This window comes from Cicer arietinum, chromosome 7, assembly GCF_000331145.2.
Source record: "Cicer arietinum cultivar CDC Frontier isolate Library 1 chromosome 7, Cicar.CDCFrontier_v2.0, whole genome shotgun sequence".
In the NCBI taxonomy this organism is placed as follows: Eukaryota; Viridiplantae; Streptophyta; class Magnoliopsida; order Fabales; family Fabaceae; genus Cicer; species Cicer arietinum.
This window is the reverse complement of record NC_021166.2, coordinates 53,329,924-53,348,379: the sequence shown is the minus strand read 5'-3', so window position 1 is coordinate 53,348,379 and position 18,456 is coordinate 53,329,924. Positions and strand designations below refer to the sequence as shown.

The following is an 18,456-nucleotide window of genomic DNA, read 5'->3' as shown; positions in this document are numbered from 1 at the left end:
CCTTCAACTTAGACTTATTTGGTAGATTTTGCGGCTCACACATAACTCAGCTCATAAATGTAAAACTTTTTATATCATTTAGTAAATCGAAGTTAAAATTTTGAAGCCCAATGTGCTGACTACACAGATCCAACTAATTTTAGAAAATCTCTTTGGCTGCAAAAGATGGCTACTTAGCATAGCTGCAGACTTTGTACATGTGAAAAACTAAAGCTTATCACGTCTTGAAATCAAGCCTCCGAAAATTGTCACTCTGTTGAGTATGTTACTTAGAAGGCATGTCATTCCATGTGCTGCCAAGAGCAACACCATGATTTTTAATGATCTGAACTGCTTGCAGGAGAATATCTTGTTCTGCAGAGTAGAACTCATCTTTGCGCTGTAAGAAAGAATAGTATGAGATAAACAAGAGTTAAAAAGATGTACGACCAAATATGATGGAATTTGAGCATACAGATGTATCACATCAACAAAATAATGCATATAGCAGGACTAGATAACGAATTGCAAAACATAGATAGCAGGATTGTAGACCTTCGTTCAAAAAGCAATAAACACGACAACCGTGTTTTTTCCTATTAGGTAAGGTCGGACAAGTGGAGCAATCAATGTTATAAAAATCTTGTCATATATTAGGTCCAAAGATGGGTTTCTCAATGATTTAGTCAATTGTTTTCTTGGTCTCCCCCAACCTCTAAATATTGGACAAAACCACCATCTAGTCAACCCTCCATACTGTGCTTCTAATAGTGTCTTCTCTATACAAGTCTACACCACCGTACTTCTATGCCTTCTTGGTGCCATTCCTTCAACATGATGCTTTTTTTTCAATTAGATATTATTATATCATCTAAATTTGTTGATTGCAGTTAAGGTACAGTGAGATAGATACCTTTTGCATACTCTTTGTTCAATACAAAAAAAAGAAAACAGAACACAAAAAAGATGATGCGAAGAAAATTGAAAGATAATAATATCTCTGTCGACTGTTGTTTACTTCCTGGCTAGCAAATCCCGGAGTTAATAGGTTGGTCTTACAAATTTCAATATGTATGTATGTCAAACTCATATAAAGTCATTTGAGAACAATTTTTCCAATACCATTATGCAAACAAAGGATTAGTTGAGTCCTTTAGTGTGAAGCAAGCATAATATGGAGAAATATTAATTCAGATGAGTGACTTACCATGTGCTTGAGGTTGTATCCAAGTGTCAGTTCTGCATATGAACTTTCTATACGTGACAAGAAACAGTAGGGAACATCTTTTCCTAAGAAAACTTTTGCATTTGATTTTAACATGCTTTTTACATCATCCGATATCTGGGGAATCTTACTTATGTCCTCAATTTGCAGAGGAATTTTGGTAATAATGGCACGGTAATCGGCACGGGACTTGTTCACAATTACCTACAAAGTTAGCATGGAAAGGAGGGTAAGAACCATGATGACTCAAGCAGCAAGTTGTCATAATCTTAAAATGAAAAGCTTGAGCAATAAATATTTTATTGAGATTATATGACAACAGTTTATGTGTCAGTTTTTGCACGCAGATGTGTAAACGTGAGGTGTATGCTTCAAAATTCACATATCCTCTGGAGAAGTTTCCACACAAATATATTCGACCCAAAATAAATGAATTTAAAACACAAGTGCAATCAAGTAATCAATCAGATAACTTAGCCTCGGTTTGAAAGCTGATGAAAACAAAAGTAAAGACAACATAAAAACTAAACTATGAAGGAGCAGAGCATGGTAATGCATTGTTGAACCATTTGACCAATTTTATTCCTCTACATAATACTCTTTCCAATCCTTTTTATAATAGTCAATTGATGATACCAACACATTTTTCTCCCATGATGTATTCATATTTGTCTATTTCCTAACAGCCAAATTATGATTTGAAAAACACCAAGGAGAAGAAGAATCCCTGCCATCTTTCTATTCTAACAAGATGTAACAACCGATTCACACATAGATTTAAGTTCATGATTATAAGAAGCCTGCTCAACTATTGCTCAGAAAGTCAAACAACAGAACTATAACTTGATGAGGCATTAAAGAATAGAGAACAATCTTGGTTTAAATACTAGATTCAATTCAATTATGTACAACAGCCTTGCAGTAGACATTTCACAACAGTTCTTTCTATGACATATTTGTGCCAAAAACCAACATGATTGATTAGGAATGTTTAAGCGTTCAGAACACATTAGGCTCTTTCAAAGTCAACACAAACAAGCAGTCAGAGAAAGAAAGAAACAATAAAGTAGGACCGACTACTTCCAAATTGTGGGACTTAATTCTCTGCTTTGCTGAAGTGACTTCAGGAAAGTGAATATGTTCAGAATCATCCAAGAAAAGAGGGGAGAGGAAGGCCTACCTGGCTAGAAAAAAATGAGTTCGGCACAATGACTGGGAACTTCTCAGGACTCAGCAACGATGTGCTAGTAAGACCAATTTCCAGCACTTGGCCCTCTATCGTTCCAGCCTGCAGTTTGCACAATTTCTCAGACACATTCAAGAAATATAAGATGTAAACAGGATCACGCCTTCATTGAAGCAAGGAGCTAGCCAAATAGTCCAAAATTTCCAAATTTCATAAAATTCTTTGTATTTCACTGATAATCTCATTTCATAATAAATACATTACGGTCCTCCAAATTTTATTTTATTTTTTCTTAAAAACCCTTACTAACTTTTATCTAATCTTGGCCCCTCCATTGTTTAAGCCTAACTCTACCATTGGATGTACATGTAACACCTATGTATGCACTGCACACTAGTACTACATAATACATAATGGACAATTAGAACAAGGCACCAGTAATGAGTATAATATTATTGTTACCCCTAGATGGAAAAATAATTGTCATTCCTCACCTAAAAAACATGATTGCAAATTGGGCATACAAGTGTGTAACAGATAGCAAGTCCACAGATCAGAAAATCATATTTCCCATAAAATGTAAACTAGGAAAAATCACTAATTTGCATCCACTAAATCAACGTACTTTTATTGTATCTCCAATTGAAAAGGGCTTTGAAAACTGCATAGATAAACCGCTGAACACATTGCCAAGTACATCTCTGGCAGCAAAAGCAGTAGCAACTCCTGTACAAAGATAAATATAGAATTACAGAACCATGAAAATTTTCCATCCCTTATGTTATCAGTTGAGAAGTAAAAATATATATACACAAATAAATGAGCTAAACTATTCAAGGAAATGGAAAGCAAATTAGCAACGGAATAAAAAGTTTATCAAAGGATAAACAAACTCATATAGAGCCTTTGCAAAAAAAAAAAAAAAACTCATATAGAGATCATCACATGTGTTATTATTATAAGATTCACTAGCTGGATCAATGGGTAGGGATTGAAGATAGCTGATATTTTCACCAATGAGGACACAAGTAAATACAGTTTTTATATTTATTTATCTGAATATTGATATTATAACTGATTTTACAGCTCTATAAACTATCTATCTCTCTGAAGTTGAGGCATTATTTTCATGAAACCAAGTTATACAATATTTACCCTCAATTCAAGTCATTTTGCGATCAAAGCATCGTCAGTACATTCTCATTCAATCCTTCAACAGGATATACCAATATATTCCACAAAAATAATATGCACCAAAGGATTATAAAAACAATTTTAACTTAATGTATCAAAATTTAATGCTCTTCAATAAAACCAAAGTGGTGTGGAACTCGCTACACTATATATCAATTTCTACAGTCTAATGGCATCAACTTTCAACAACATTGATATACTTCTAAGAAACTATTCTTTCTTTAAACCTACAATCACAATAAGAGTTTTCTTGCCTCCATCAACTTTATAAAAGGAAATATACTAAAAACTTTAAGAATGTAAAATCAAACTGACTAGATTCAATAAATTTAATACTTACCTCCTATGCCACCAACAGTTACAATAGATTGCACAGCCACACCACAAGCCTCAGCCATCGCCATTATACCAATCACAAATAGACCAATAGAAGATATTTTGTCTAGAGCAAGCACTTTCTCCCTATCAAGTCCAAGTAAACTTTGACTCGACAATGTCCGCGCAAAAACATTTGTTTTCCATCTATGCAAAAACCACACAAATGAAAGTATCACTGCACCTCTCCAAGTAGGTGCAAGATATTGCGAAGCTATAGCTGTTGGAGCTACCATTACAGCACTGTAAATCAAAGGCAATTGTCACACAACCGAACATGTAATCAAAAAATAACACATACTACCAAAAGGAAAGATAAAAAAGAACCAAGAAGAAATCCTTAAATTTGTAAATAAAAAACCCACTAACATTTGTGAGAATGCCAAGAAGGTAACTAAATATCGCACTGGATCTTCCATAGCACCCCAAAAGCTTTTCTCATAAGGAACCGGCTCCCCCCAAGACAAGCTTCCCGGAAATAGAGAAACGGGTCCTTGCATTGCATATTTATGAAATTTCCTTAAAATTCTAGGCAAGATGAACCAACCTACAAGAGTAGCAGTTAAAGTGCCCCCAACCGGAATAACCACCATGTTAAGATAAGGATGTGAATCAAGCAACTGTTGAGCATATGGAGTAAGATCATCAGAAGCTTCTTTAACTTTTTCCCCAGCATATGAAGCTACCTCTACAACACTCTTCCATGTATCTTTCATCTTCTCAACCAAATCACCCGAAACAACCGAATCGCCACCACCACTCACATCACTCACACCAGACCCAGCAGCCACTTCAGTATCACCATCCCTACTTCCTTTACCACCCAAAGACGACGAATACATCCGGGAACTCAACACATGTGTCATCGAACCTAAAGAAACAGCACTTCTCTGATGACATAACCTAGAAAATCTAATTCTAGAATCAAATGCACCATTGACATTTCTGGTACTAAACTGATTCTGAGCAAACAACTTAGGTGACTGTAACTCTCCTTTCGAATAACGACGGTTCGACAAATCTATAGAAAAACTAGAAATTCTTGCAAGATTGAAAGCCACATTAGGGTGATAATGATAATTTTGAACATTTTGAATATTCAAAGAACCCTTGATTGAACTATGTAGGTATCTTACACGTGAAAACCTAACAGCGGCCATTGTTAAGTAAATTAAAAACTCAGCAATTGAAAGAATACAGCAATGACATTGTTTGATAGGATTCCAGTCAAGTTGAGTAACAGTTCAATCTGCAAATTACATAATACTAATCATAATGTAATCATAAACTTAGATAAATTAAATTTGAAAGTTAATTAGAAAAATACAAAGAACAATTGAGTCAATTGATAAACCCCAAGTAAGTATGTATGAAGAAAAGAGAGGGAAAAAGTGGTCTTACTGTAACTTTTCGTATTGAAATGATTTTGGTTGGTTTTTGATTCTAAGAAAACAGAAACGAAGAAAATGAAGAGAAATACAGCTGTATCGTGAAGTCGATTGTTCTTTGAAGAACGAGTGAATTTATTCAATATCTTTTTCGTTTTTTTTTTTTTTTTTTCTGATACGATTTCAATATCTTTTTCTTGCAAAGTAAGAGATGGCAGGAATTCTTTCAAGAAAAAAATAAACGGCAGTAGCATATTAATTTTATTTTTTTTACTAAAAGAAATTCATTGGTTGAAATTGTGGATTTTTTTTTCATACATCCCATTTTGTAATTAATATATCAAAATATTTCAATTTTTTTGACTTTCACAAGATTGATTAATGTGTGAATGATGCTTTTTTCCTCCTCGCATTATTTAGGTGTATATTTTTTTTAATAAAAAAATATGTTAAATTAATATATAAAATATAATAAAAAAACTAAATTATATTAATAAATTAAATAAAATATATTAAATTGAAATAAATACATCAAAGTTAATACAGTTAAGTAGATATGTCAACGTTTCAACAATATTTTTTATTATGATCAAAGACTCATCATAACCTGCATTTTCTTTCTACTCTTTGTGTGGTGGTGTTCATTTATGTTATAATGCGTTTACTTTGATACCTTTCTTTACTATTTGAGGATTGTGACCCACTTAACACCTTCATATTTGAGCCAACATTCTTTGTTTGATATAAGGTTTGAACATTCCGCCATATACTTTTAGTATTGTTTCCACCTAATACGCATCAGGTATAAACGTCTAAAAATCATATTTTATGTTTGATATTGTCCACATTCGCACCACTTGTTAGGAAAGTTGACATTGAAATCATCAATTGATCACCCTTCTCTTGGATCTACCTTCTCGTTAACCATAAAAGTATGGTTGTTGTGATCAAAACTATCGACTTTATGACTATTGGACTTACGATTTTCAGGTTTCATAAAATTCATGGATTTTCTATGTATACCTAACCATAAGTTAAAATTGATGCATATTGTTTCTCATTGTTGTAAATGGTGTCTTCTGTCTTATAATAACTTGTTTTGACCAAAGCAATGATTGTAAGGTTGTGTGTGTCTTTTAAGACACCATTTATTGACTTAACATAGTTGATTGTCATGTGACCCCAACAACTATCCCTATCAAATGTTTTATTCAATTTTCTCGTGATATGTTGTCTAGGCATTTAATGGCCTCTCAGTTTACCATAACGGTTTTACTGCAGTAGTATTTGTATGTAGACTTATTAACTGAGTAACATGTATTGGCACAAGAAAACATATGTCAAATTTTGTAGAAAAAGATAATTGAAAATTACATTAATTAAAAAGTAAAATTGAAATTATTATCCACATAAAAAACTATTTTCTTTAGTGTATTATCCTTAAATTCCCTCGCGAAATTTTGTGAAATATGTTGGATGCAGAAACATGCTTTGATTGAGGATTTTGTCATCTATTATTTGGATTATTATAAGTACTTTTAATGAATTCATGTCTATCTAAAGTCAAACAAAAATTGGTTTCTAGAGTGACATATTTTTTTATATTTTTCAAAAAGAAACTTTAGTTCTATCTCGTCTCATCTTCCACAAGAGCATAAACAATATGAATTATATTGTTGTTCTCATCCTCTGTAATTGCTATCAATAGAGTCTCCTTGTACTCATTGTTCAACCACATAACTGGTTTGTATAATTTAAACGTAGATATGCATAAAAAAAATCTTAAATAGTCGATGAAATATCATTATCCCAACTATCAAACTATTCTCATGATAAGTTGAAATTGTTTCCATTTCTATTTTGGTTCCTAGAGCAAATGTTTGCAGAACCGACAACTGTTGTGGGAGTTGATTGTAAGACTCCTCCCAATTGTCATAATTTTTTTATAGCCTTATTTTTTGTTATCCATGCATTTCTATAACTTATTGTGTAATTGTGCAAAGCATGAATCTGCATAATAATGACATTGACCTTGATTAAAGGACCCACTCTCAAAAGTTGCATTACACTTGTACATATCATGTCAGAATCAAGTTTTTGATGATCTTGTGACAATATAGAATTTGCGAGTGTATGAAGCACATTCAATTTACCAATCTCCCACAATTCACTTTTTTTCATTTTGAAACTCTGCACTTAAACAAACGATTTAGACTTAAACAATTAGTAACATACCTTTCCTTATATGATTTTTGTACCGCAAAATTCAATAATTTTTTTAAATGGTAAAGCTTGATTGCATGTACGCAACCATCCTTGTTTTCAAACTTCATTTTAATTGCAAGAGTTCCATCTACTGGTGGTGTTTCGTTCAAGAACATGTGATCAAATTTAGTTGATTGCTTTACATTTTCTAAATTTATATTCATCGGGTGAAATGGTAGATCAAATGTAGGTAGGATATGTTGGTCTTCCACTTCTAGATCTTCGTCAACATCAATATCTTCGTCAGAATCACCAGATGATTTGTCGAAGTATGTTCATCCTCTTCACTGTGATCGCCTAATTCTTCCTCGTTGATCTTATATAAGATGTTAAGCGGAAAATTGCGTTGTGGACAAGATGTTAAGCGGAAAATTGCGTTGTGGACTTGTCGAGGGAAATTTATAACGGAGTTGAATACTATCAAGAAGAGTTTGTTCAATTTGGCTAGATATGGTTCGTAGTGTTCTAACGTGTATGATTCATAGTGTTGTGATGGAGAATATGATTCAATATGATAAGGGGTGTTGTGATCAAATGAAAGGGTGTAGTCGGGTTGGGGGAATGGTTGGTGTGGATGGTTGATCAATGTTTGATGATGAAGGACCTCCCCGAAACGTAACGTATAACTCGATAATGTCAAGTTGTGACCACTGAGTATAAACATCAAACATCAAACCTTGTTGTATTTTCACCAAAGAACACAAGGTGCCAATAAACTATATCGGTTATCGTAACTTTGTCTTCGAGCTACAACTTTTGTTAATGACATTCTTTAAACGAGTAAGATTACTTCCATATCAAACTTTGAACATTTTTCTACATCACTTACAAATTTTTTACCTTCAATTTCGTTGATAATTGAAACATTGTAATAAACAATGAAAATTACTTGTTGAACAGCCATGAATAAAATTATATGTAACTGATTAAGTATGAATCTGTAGATTGTGTGACGAGATAGTGTGATTTAGTTGTGTATTTATAGAAGGTAGCAATGTGTGTGTATTCTTTAATAAAATAATTAGATATGTCAAAACCAACTCACATGATTCATAATGCACCATTCATAGCCGTTGTGAATTGATAAAACAACATTGAATTTTTAATAAAACAATCTAATTAGTCGAAATCAATTCACAAGGATTTGTGATGTACCATTTGTATTCGTTGATGAATTAGATTGAACATGTAATTTTTAATTTAATAGAATAATTTGATTGGTTCAAGCCAAATCACAATTCTCCTAAATGCACCATTTGCAGCTATTGATAAATTAGATTCAATGACCAAGATTAAAGTTTGTGAATTGGAAATGAGTCCAGTAGATGGTCGCAAACCCTACGTAAGTTTCATATTATGGTCCACCACCACCACATCTGCATACACATGAAGAAATGTCGATTCAGTATTACGTTCCATCGGTGCCATAAATATAAACCTCGGGTTACTCGACAAAACGCAAAAATTTCTATAATTTGTTTAGAACTCATTGCATAACTTCTAATCAGGTTATGTTTTTTTTTTTATTCTATGTATAATCCCAGGGCTCAAAATTATATGAAGGCATGTGGTAGTAGCTCTGATCCACATGCAAATTATCAACGATTTGAGTTGCATACACTTTCAATAATTAAGAACGACAATGAAAAATATGATCAAAATGGGGATCAACAAGTACAATCTCAAATCATTCAAATAGCTAGACAAATTTGACGACCTCATAGATGTGGGATTAAGAGCATTTAGGTGGACATGGTTAATTTAAATTTGATGTATTTTTTCTCCGTTTAATGTATTTTGTTGGATGTATTAATATAATTTAGTTTTTGTATTATTTTTATTATATTTTATGTATTAATTTTTTATTTGTTAAAAAAAATATGCATCTAGACTATCACATCCCAAGGATGTGACCTCTTAAAAGAAAAAATAATTTTTATATGGTCACATCATCGCTCTTCGACCTCTTGAAGATCTAAAAAGTAGAATATTTTAGTATATTAGTTTCAAAGTAGAACATTTTGATATAATAATTCCAAAGTAAGGTATTTTAAAAATAATTTTTTTTCCTTTTAAAATAAGATATATGAAAAAAAAAAATTCAAATTATAGAATACATCAATTCAATATAAATTTGTTAAAAATAAATTAAATGATGCACTTACGAATAAATTGAAACCACTATAATTAATAGCGTAAAATAAAAATATATATAAATATATAAATATGACAAAATTCAAATTATTATGTCTCCGGTTCGGTCAGGTACACCGATGGCCTCAAATGTTGCAGCTTGGAGACCTTATAGTAGTGGTAGTGCCATGAGATCATCTTAAAGGATGTCAAAGTACCCCAATCATATGATAATCGACATAGTGTATTAATATGAGCTAGTTGAAAACAGAGCAGTCCCCATTGGCTAATGTAATATATCGGTACAATGTGACGAGTCACTTATTATTATGTAATAAAAATATATTTTTACAAATAATTAAAATAATTTTTTGTATTTTAATTATTTTTAGAATATAAAAATAAAAAATATTTTACAAAGTAAATGATTCCTTAAAAAATACTGTCAATATTAATCTGTTCAAGAGAAACGGATTTTAAATAAGAAGTCAAAAAGTTGAGAAATAAAAAGATTAAAAAATTATATCCTTACTTTTTGCAAATTTAAATATAAGGCTTTCTTAAAATAATTTGTTAATTTGTCGTTCATATTTATAAAACTTTTTAAATTTTTTTTTATTGTATTAGTTATTTTCTTATTAAAGTATCTATAATTATATTACATTTTTTTTCACAACCCTATAATAAATATAACATAAACTAATCACCTCTCATTAAATCAATTTAAATCATCAATAAACTTAATGATATAACCAATTATTTTAATTCTTTAATTGAGTTAAAGAGACTTCTATATAGGATTCTGAAGATCTAACACCTACTATATTTTTCTCCATAAAAAAATAATGAGAAAAATAAGTGAGACACATGTCATACTATTGTGGTTTGGTCTTTGGTGCTTGGTAACGTGTCCACATCCACCTCAACTCCGCAAAGAACGGCAAAGAGACAAATGAACTAAACTGTAATATACTAAAATCAAAACAAAATAACTACTTAAAATATTGCTTTTGTTTAATTTTATAATATAGATAAAATAGATAATGTCTAAATATTAGTTAAAAATGTCAATTTGAAGTATCAACATAATAATGAGTTGGTTAATTTGAATGTCCTCTAAATGAAGATTTTGGTTCTAATTCTCAAAGTCTACTTAATCTGTTAATTGCTAAGATGTTGTAAAAATTGTTAGTGGAGATATCAAATTAAGAACATCTTTTTTTCTTTTTGAAGTTTCTGCGTTTAAATTAATTTTATTAATGACTAGTTAACAATTGATAATTATTAAATTAATTGAAGTGTTAAATAAAATTAGTGATTTAATTAGTTTAAAAATATATAATAATATTAAAAAAATTATTAATTAAAAATAAATTTTATCAATTAATATTTAAAATATTTTAAAAGAAGTAATTTGATTTTTTATTACTTTAAAAAATTAATTATTTTAAAATTTAAATTATTTATAAATAATTTAAAATTATAATTAATTTTATATATTTTATTTAGTTAACTCGTTTATTTATTTTAAAATATGATTTATTAAAATTATTTTAAATTGTATTCATTATTTATAAATAATTGCTTTAAATTATGTTAAATTTTAATAATTATATATTTTAAATTATAATGAATAAATAATAAAAAATGAAAAAATAATTTCAATTACAATAATAAATGTTACATTAAAAGAAACAAATATAAACTAAACATGTCAACCAAAATTAGTTGAAGTGGAGGTAAGAATCTCATTATTTTATAAAAGAAATTAAAATTTTGAGTGTATAAAAATTTAATTATAAAATATATAATCGTTTTTAAAAATATATGCATTCATAATGAAACTCTCAACTTTTGTTTTTGTTGTAAAAATGGAAAAAATCGTCACTCTTTGAAAGAGGTGCACATTGTGGCCTTTAAAAAACGAATAGTCTATTGATTTGAGAGTAGTCTCATATACTTTCAAAAGAATCAAGTCAATTAAAGGTTATAATTAGAATAGTTCTCAAATAAAAAAATAATTGATAATGTAGTTAATATGTTTATTTTATATAGAAAAATAACTAAATTATCATTTATACATAAATGCACTCAATATAATATTTTTTAATCTTTTAAGACAAATTAATATTATCTATTAGGATTATATTTGAAAAAATAAAAAAATGAATTTAATAATTTGAAACGAGACTTAGACATGTTTTTTTTCTTCTAATGGAAGCTTAATAAGTTATAAGTAGGACTTAGAGAGTAATACGAAACTTAACGAGATTTGTGTTTGTGTGAAAATCGAAAGGAATCTCTACACACGGCAATGTTTCCTTCAACACTACCAGCTCATAGTTGTGCTAATGTTATTGTAACAAAAAATTTTGACATAAACACAAATATAGTATTATTTGAAACAAAAAACATGACCCCACTATTCTTTAAACACGGTTCGAGATTTTTCTTGTTATATTCAAACACTTTCTCGTATCCCATGTCCATTTTCAGTGGGTGTATGTGCAAAGCTTCAAACTTTACCAAATCTCACAACACCCCATTTTCTCTCTTTCTAATGGGTCAATTTTAAATTACAAAAAAAAAAAAAAAAAAAAAGCTTCATTTTTTCTTCTATTTCCTCACCTTTACCAAATATTTCAAACCATGAAGAACAATTTCAAAGACCCAAATCACAACAATCTCTACTCTTCAATCAATTTTTCAAAGCTTATAGGTTTTATATTCCTCTTAATCACAATCTCATACCTTTTTTATTCACTTAGGTTCCTCACTCATTCCTATGATTGCAATAATCAAAATCAAAACCAAAACCCAATCATTCATAGCTACAAAACAAATTTCCAACCCTTTGAAAAAGAACCACCAACAAATATTTCTCACATAGTATTTGGCATAGGTGCATCAGCAAAACTATGGAAAAAAAGAAAAGAGTACATAAAACTTTGGTGGAAACCAAATCAAATGCGTGGCATTGTTTGGTTAGAACAACCCGTAAAAAACGACCCAAATGACGAAAATCTCCTACCCCTTTTAAGAATCTCACAAGACACAACAAATTTCAAGTACAAAAACTCAAAGGGTCATAGATCAGCTATAAGGATCTCAAGGGTAATTTCGGAAACAGTTAGGCTAAAAATGGAAGGTGTGAGATGGTTTGTTATGGGTGATGATGACACATTTTTTATAGGTGAGAATTTAGTTAATGTTTTGAAGAAATATGATCATAATGAATTTTATTATATAGGTAGTAATTCGGAGAGTCATTTGCAAAATATTTATTTTTCTTATAATATGGGGTATGGTGGTGGTGGATTTGCTATAAGTTATGGTTTGGGTGTTGCATTGGAGAAAATGCAAGATAGGTGTATTCAAAGGTATCCTGGATTGTATGGTTCTGATGATAGGATTCAAGCTTGTATGGCTGAGCTTGGTGTTCCACTTACCAAAGAAAAAGGCTTTCATCAGGTTAGTATTTCATTAATTGCTGCAATTTTTTTAATACTTAGTAGTACTATTTTGTGTTCTTCAATTTTCTGTGTTTTTGTTTTTTGTAAAATGTTTATTTTTGGTTGATTGATATTGATGTGAAAAAGGTAGGGGTATATAATTGAGTAAATTGATAGAGACCAAAGAAATTAGTAAATTTGAGGATGCGACTTTACATATTGACTTGGGTAACTCGTCATGAGTAATAAAGAGTGAAAACATTGTGAAACCAAAAAAAAAAGAGTGAAAACAATTTTTTTATTTAAAAAATTTGTGTTAATTTATTTATATGTTAATAATGAGATAAAATATTTTTGAACTGAATAATGTTTATATTTTTAGATGAAAATGTTAAAATAAAATTTCTTCTTATTTTGAGTAATGTATATTAATAGTTCACTTTAAAAAATTCACTTATTTCTTTCTTAGCAATTAAAATCAATAAATATAAAATATGAAATCTACCAATTGTTAGGTTGAGTGTTGATGAGTGTTGGTATGAAGTACACGATATAATTAGTTTTATGTTTTTGTGAACCTTTTTTTTTGTGATTGAACGTTTTCATGAACTTTTAGTTATTATAGCAATTTTTAATAATTAATCAATACATTTTTTTTAAATACTGTTTGAGTTTTTTATTTTTTATTTAAAGAATATTTTAATATGAGTGACGTATATTCGTGTTTTCTTTCTCAACAATGACCCACAAAAAAATAAATTGGTCAATTTATGAAGAATTTTTTTGTATTTATCTATGCAATGAACTTTCCTGGGATAATCCCTGTGACTTGAAGAAATTTGAGAGGCAGATTTAATAGTAGTTATTTAAAAATATCACAAGCATTGTCAATAATAATAATAATAATAATAATAAAATAATGTGCTATCTCGCAATGGATGCAAAAACAGAAAAAGTGACCATGGTTAGATTCGATGTAATAAAAGCAGAAAAAATAAAAACACAAGCAGTAGATGTTAGGTGACTAAAATTAAATGAAATGTTTTTCTTTTAGATCTCTGAGTGAGAAGGTTCAAATAATTGTGTGGTAAATACGGTCTCATTATTAATTGCTATTTACCTAAGGATTCGGATTAGGTGCAGTAACTATATTATGTAATCATGTGTTTTGGCCGTTCGATCTGAATACATCATCGAGATCAATTATTATTATAAAATTAATTGCATTTTGAATTGTCTATTTGTAAATCAACACTTCCGATTCATTACAGCGAAAAATTGTGTGCAAGCAATTACTACTGCAAATTTCGGTCCTTTTACATAATACAGTTGATTCTTTTTAAGCCTTGTAACTCACAGAATAATGTGGGAAATTGACTATATCTTTTAAAAAATAATTAATTTATTATTATTTTTTCTTTTTAACTAGTTTATCAGAGAAATTTATACACTAAATTTAGAGAAAAAATAGTATCTTGAATTTAAATGTGTCTTAGTATATTAAATATTCTTACAACTAAACATTTGAGTTATATTTAAGAGATAATATATGATTATTTAAAAGTAGTACATTAATATCATTTAATTTTTTTGGCATAATAAAAAAATGCAAATACTAACAAGTATTCTTAGAACACTTAAATGATTAAAATATAAAAATTCATCATTGAAAATGAATGGGAATTTATGTTTTAACTTTTTTAAAGCTTAAATTTAGATTATTTTTTTTTCTTCAATTTTCTCTTTTGATTCCTTAACAAGGGCACTTGTTAGCAAAATTCATAAAAAAATATATTCTCTAAAATGTCACACATAAAAATTTGTTTCATAGAAATAAAAGTGATTATTAAAAAATAAAATATAAATTAATATAAGAATAATATTAATAAGTAAGTTAGAGTTATTAGTATATACTCCCTCTAATCACAAATATAAATAAAAGTCAAGATATATTTGATTCATAATTTGAAACAAACACAATTTGACTTTTGATGAGATGGGGTATTAGACTACCAAACTCAAGGAGAAAAAAATATTATACCTCACTCTTATGAGATGATGAATTCATGAAGGAGGTGTCCTTTAAGTTAAGGACCAACACAACTTGCTCTTAAGATTCTCATTTACTCCTACATATTTTTAATTATTTAAAAAACATAGAAGGTTCATTTGGTACAAGCATATACGTGTCACTCTATGCTAATTTTCATGTTAATTGTGTTTGGTGTAGTTGAACCGACACCACTCAATTTTTATAAATTACTAAGAGACATGTTCAATAACAATACTATATTAATAATGTAATACTTAGTCACACATTAAAGCACGTCACAATCCCACCATGAATATCTTAGCCACAATGAGCTCCATGATTGTAGGTAATATTACAGAACTCTTTGTCTCTTTTCCACTTCACCTAAAATGTTACTTATGTTATCTACTACTTATGCACATTTTTGTTGTTAACTCATTGACTATTATTAAACTTGCACATAATTTGACATTGGTTTGTTATGTTTTGTGTTGAATTTTGCTAGTTTGATGTGTATGGGAATCTCTTTGGGCTTCTGGCAGCCCATCCAATTACACCATTGGTATCTCTCCATCACTTGGATGTGGTGGAGCCCATATTTCCGAATGTTACTCGGGTCCAAGCCTTAAAGCGGCTTACGATGCCGATGAATTTGGACCCGGCCGGACTCATCCAACAATCCATTTGCTATGACAAAACACGAACTTGGACCATATCTGTGTCTTGGGGTTATGCGGTTCAAATATATCGAGGCATTTTCTCCGCCCGAGAGATGGAAATGCCATCAAGGACCTTCCTAAATTGGTACAAGCGAGCAGATTACACCGCCTATCCATTCAACACACGCCCTGTTAGCCGAAATGTTTGTCAGAAACCATTTGTTTATTACTTGTCTAAAGCAATATATGACGAAGATACAAATGAGACTGAAAGTCGATATGTTCGGGTTCAACCAAATCCAGATTGCAAGTGGAAAATGGAGGATCCAACCCAAATCAAAGTGGTAGTGGTTTATAAGAAACCCAACCCACATTTGTGGGACAAGGTAATTAATTTCAAATTTTCTTAAATCAAATGTCTAGAGTTGGGACTTTTTGTTGTGTGCACGCACGCACGCGCACACACTTTATTATTTGACATAAATGTGAATGAAAATGAGAGTTGGCTAATGAAATTGATATGATTTTGGTGTTTTGAGCAGTCTCCAAGAAGAAATTGTTGTAGGGTTCAACATACAAAGAGGAAAGGAACTATGGTCATTGATGTGGGGGAATGCAAGGAAGATGAAGTTGTTGAATTGTAGTTAGAGCTCCAACATGCATGTTAGCAATTCTTGACTCAATATTTGGTACATATATATGTATAATTATTTATTGGTGAGTTTCTTGGCGGGAAATGCAGAAAAGGATGAGTCCTAAATATTGAAATTATTTTATTTACTTTCTCATTGTTTTGAACATAAGTTTAGAAAGAACCTCAGGGGGTGTTTATAGCAACCTAAGGTTCACAATTTTTAGGAGGATTTTAAACTTATAATAATGCATACACTGATACTCTAAAAAGTAGCTTTTTTTTCCAAATAACTGAGAATCAAAATTTTAAACCCAATTCAACATTATTAGATGAACTACCATAATTGATTATTTCATATGTATTATCTACCCAATAGTTAGGAACCCAAGAGGGTACAAAAAGAAAATTATCAATTATCACATGTCAAGTTATTTTGGAGTTGGATTGGGCTTTCCAATAACTTAACAGTTTAGCCATACGATTTATATTGTAGGTCAAATAAGTTGGACATGACTCCACATTTTAAATCAATTTGTAAGATGAATGATATAATATTAAATTTGATGATTTCACACAAAAAATAATTAATAATTCTATTTATAAATTTGGTATAAACTAATCTCTTTAGTGTGTTGTATGTAACACAACTTTTATTCTATTACAAGAAAATTAAAATTAGTGATAGAAAAAATGAAGTTTATTTTTAATTCTGTCCTCACTAAATTTAGTGAGGAAATTAAAAATAAACATTGTACTTTTTCTTTCTAAATTTTTTTCATTACTTTTTTTTTTGTTTTTGTAAAAATAATTATTTATACAAAATAAAAATTCGAACTCTATCTTTACTTAAAATATTGTTTGGGTACGTTAAGGCATGTTCAATAATTTTTTTGGAGTGAGCCAAAATGATTTTAAACACAAATTTTATATATTCAATCAATATTTTGTTAGACAGACTGGCAGATTTCTTCAAGGTTTGTAATTTGGTTTATTTTTTATATTTCTATGAGTTTGATTTTACGACGGTTTGAATTGATTTTTAAAAGTGGGTTTCAGGGTAAGTAATTTATATATATATACTTTTGCACAAAAATGAGTTAAACAATAAATTTAAATTTAAATGTAAAATTTATGTTTAGAAATTAAAATTTTAAATTTTAACTTTAAATTTAATTCAATTCTAGAGAATTGAGAATGATTGTGTTTCAACAAGTGTATTAAATTGTTGCAAATAATAATAAAACGGCAGTACCGAGTGTCGAACTCAATGATTGCGTTTTACTATCGAATTATGTTTAATTACTAAAATTAAACAAAAAATTTCCGAATTGATTGAAATTATATTTGAAACTAACAAGAATAGAATTGAACTTTTATAATAAGAAAAATATTAGGGACGAGTTTCATGACCAATTAAATTAGTTGCATAGACAGTAGTTTAATAAGAGAATTCCTTACTGTAAGGTTTAATTATAATCTTAAATTCACTAAGAAATTAGGGGTTACTTTGGAAATAAAAGTTTTGTCACTAAGACATTAGGGCAAGAATAATCAAGATAATTCAATAATAATTCAATAAAGAATTTAGTAACTAGGACCAAATTAGAAAACAATGATGGATTCCTGTATTTGTGGGCGAGTGGCGCGCAACTGAATGTTTAAAAACACGTTTTCTCATTTTTTAGGAATCTTTTTGGCTATAGGAAAGTTTGAAGACTTGTGCCCTAATAGAGAAAGTTAAAAACGATTGTTTCTAACACCATTTGAGCCGTTTTATCAAGAATCATTTATGAATTTTTCTTGTATTTCTTCTCTACTCTTTATCTTTTGTATCTCTGTCATGAGTAACTAAATTCTATTTGTTAGGGATGAGTGAAACAACATGAAACCCTTATTTTTCTGATTTGATTTCTTGTTATATGAATCAGTTTATT

At 29.6% G+C, this 18,456-nt stretch overlaps 2 protein-coding genes across 2 annotated transcripts; one reads left to right on the top strand and one right to left on the bottom strand.

The window, feature by feature from the left end:
- Positions 1-46: 46 nt before the first annotated feature.
- LOC101498336 (mechanosensitive ion channel protein 1, mitochondrial) lies at positions 47-5,502 on the bottom strand. Its single transcript, XM_004510697.4, has 7 exons — positions 5,361-5,502; positions 4,329-5,208; positions 3,925-4,202; positions 3,016-3,116; positions 2,385-2,492; positions 1,187-1,408; positions 47-379 (listed from the first exon to the last, which is right to left on the bottom strand). Exons 2-7 carry the CDS (start codon positions 5,117-5,119, stop codon positions 266-268), a joined length of 1,614 nt encoding a protein of 537 aa, XP_004510754.1. The 5' UTR covers positions 5,120-5,208; positions 5,361-5,502; the 3' UTR covers positions 47-265.
- A 6,737-nt stretch (positions 5,503-12,239) lies between these two features.
- Positions 12,240-16,668, top strand: LOC101498680 (uncharacterized). Its single transcript, XM_004510698.4, has 3 exons — positions 12,240-13,216; positions 15,735-16,274; positions 16,431-16,668. Exons 1-3 carry the CDS (start codon positions 12,395-12,397, stop codon positions 16,530-16,532), a joined length of 1,464 nt encoding a protein of 487 aa, XP_004510755.1. The 5' UTR covers positions 12,240-12,394; the 3' UTR covers positions 16,533-16,668.
- The last annotated feature ends 1,788 nt before the right edge of the window (positions 16,669-18,456 follow it).

Coding starts and splice junctions, on each gene's coding strand:
- LOC101498336 (XM_004510697.4), bottom strand. CDS start 5,119: ATGGCCGCTGTTAGGTTTTCACGTGTAAGATACCTACATAGTTCAATC. Junction 2,493..3,015: donor CAATTGGAGATACAATAAAA/GTACGTTGATTT, acceptor TGCAAACTGCAG/GCTGGAACGATAGAGGGCCA. Junction 1,409..2,384: donor ACTCATTTTTTTCTAGCCAG/GTAGGCCTTCCT, acceptor CTAACTTTGTAG/GTAATTGTGAACAAGTCCCG.
- LOC101498680 (XM_004510698.4), top strand. CDS start 12,395: ATGAAGAACAATTTCAAAGACCCAAATCACAACAATCTCTACTCTTCA. Junction 13,217..15,734: donor AAGAAAAAGGCTTTCATCAG/GTTAGTATTTCA, acceptor GAATTTTGCTAG/TTTGATGTGTATGGGAATCT. Junction 16,275..16,430: donor ACCCACATTTGTGGGACAAG/GTAATTAATTTC, acceptor TGTTTTGAGCAG/TCTCCAAGAAGAAATTGTTG.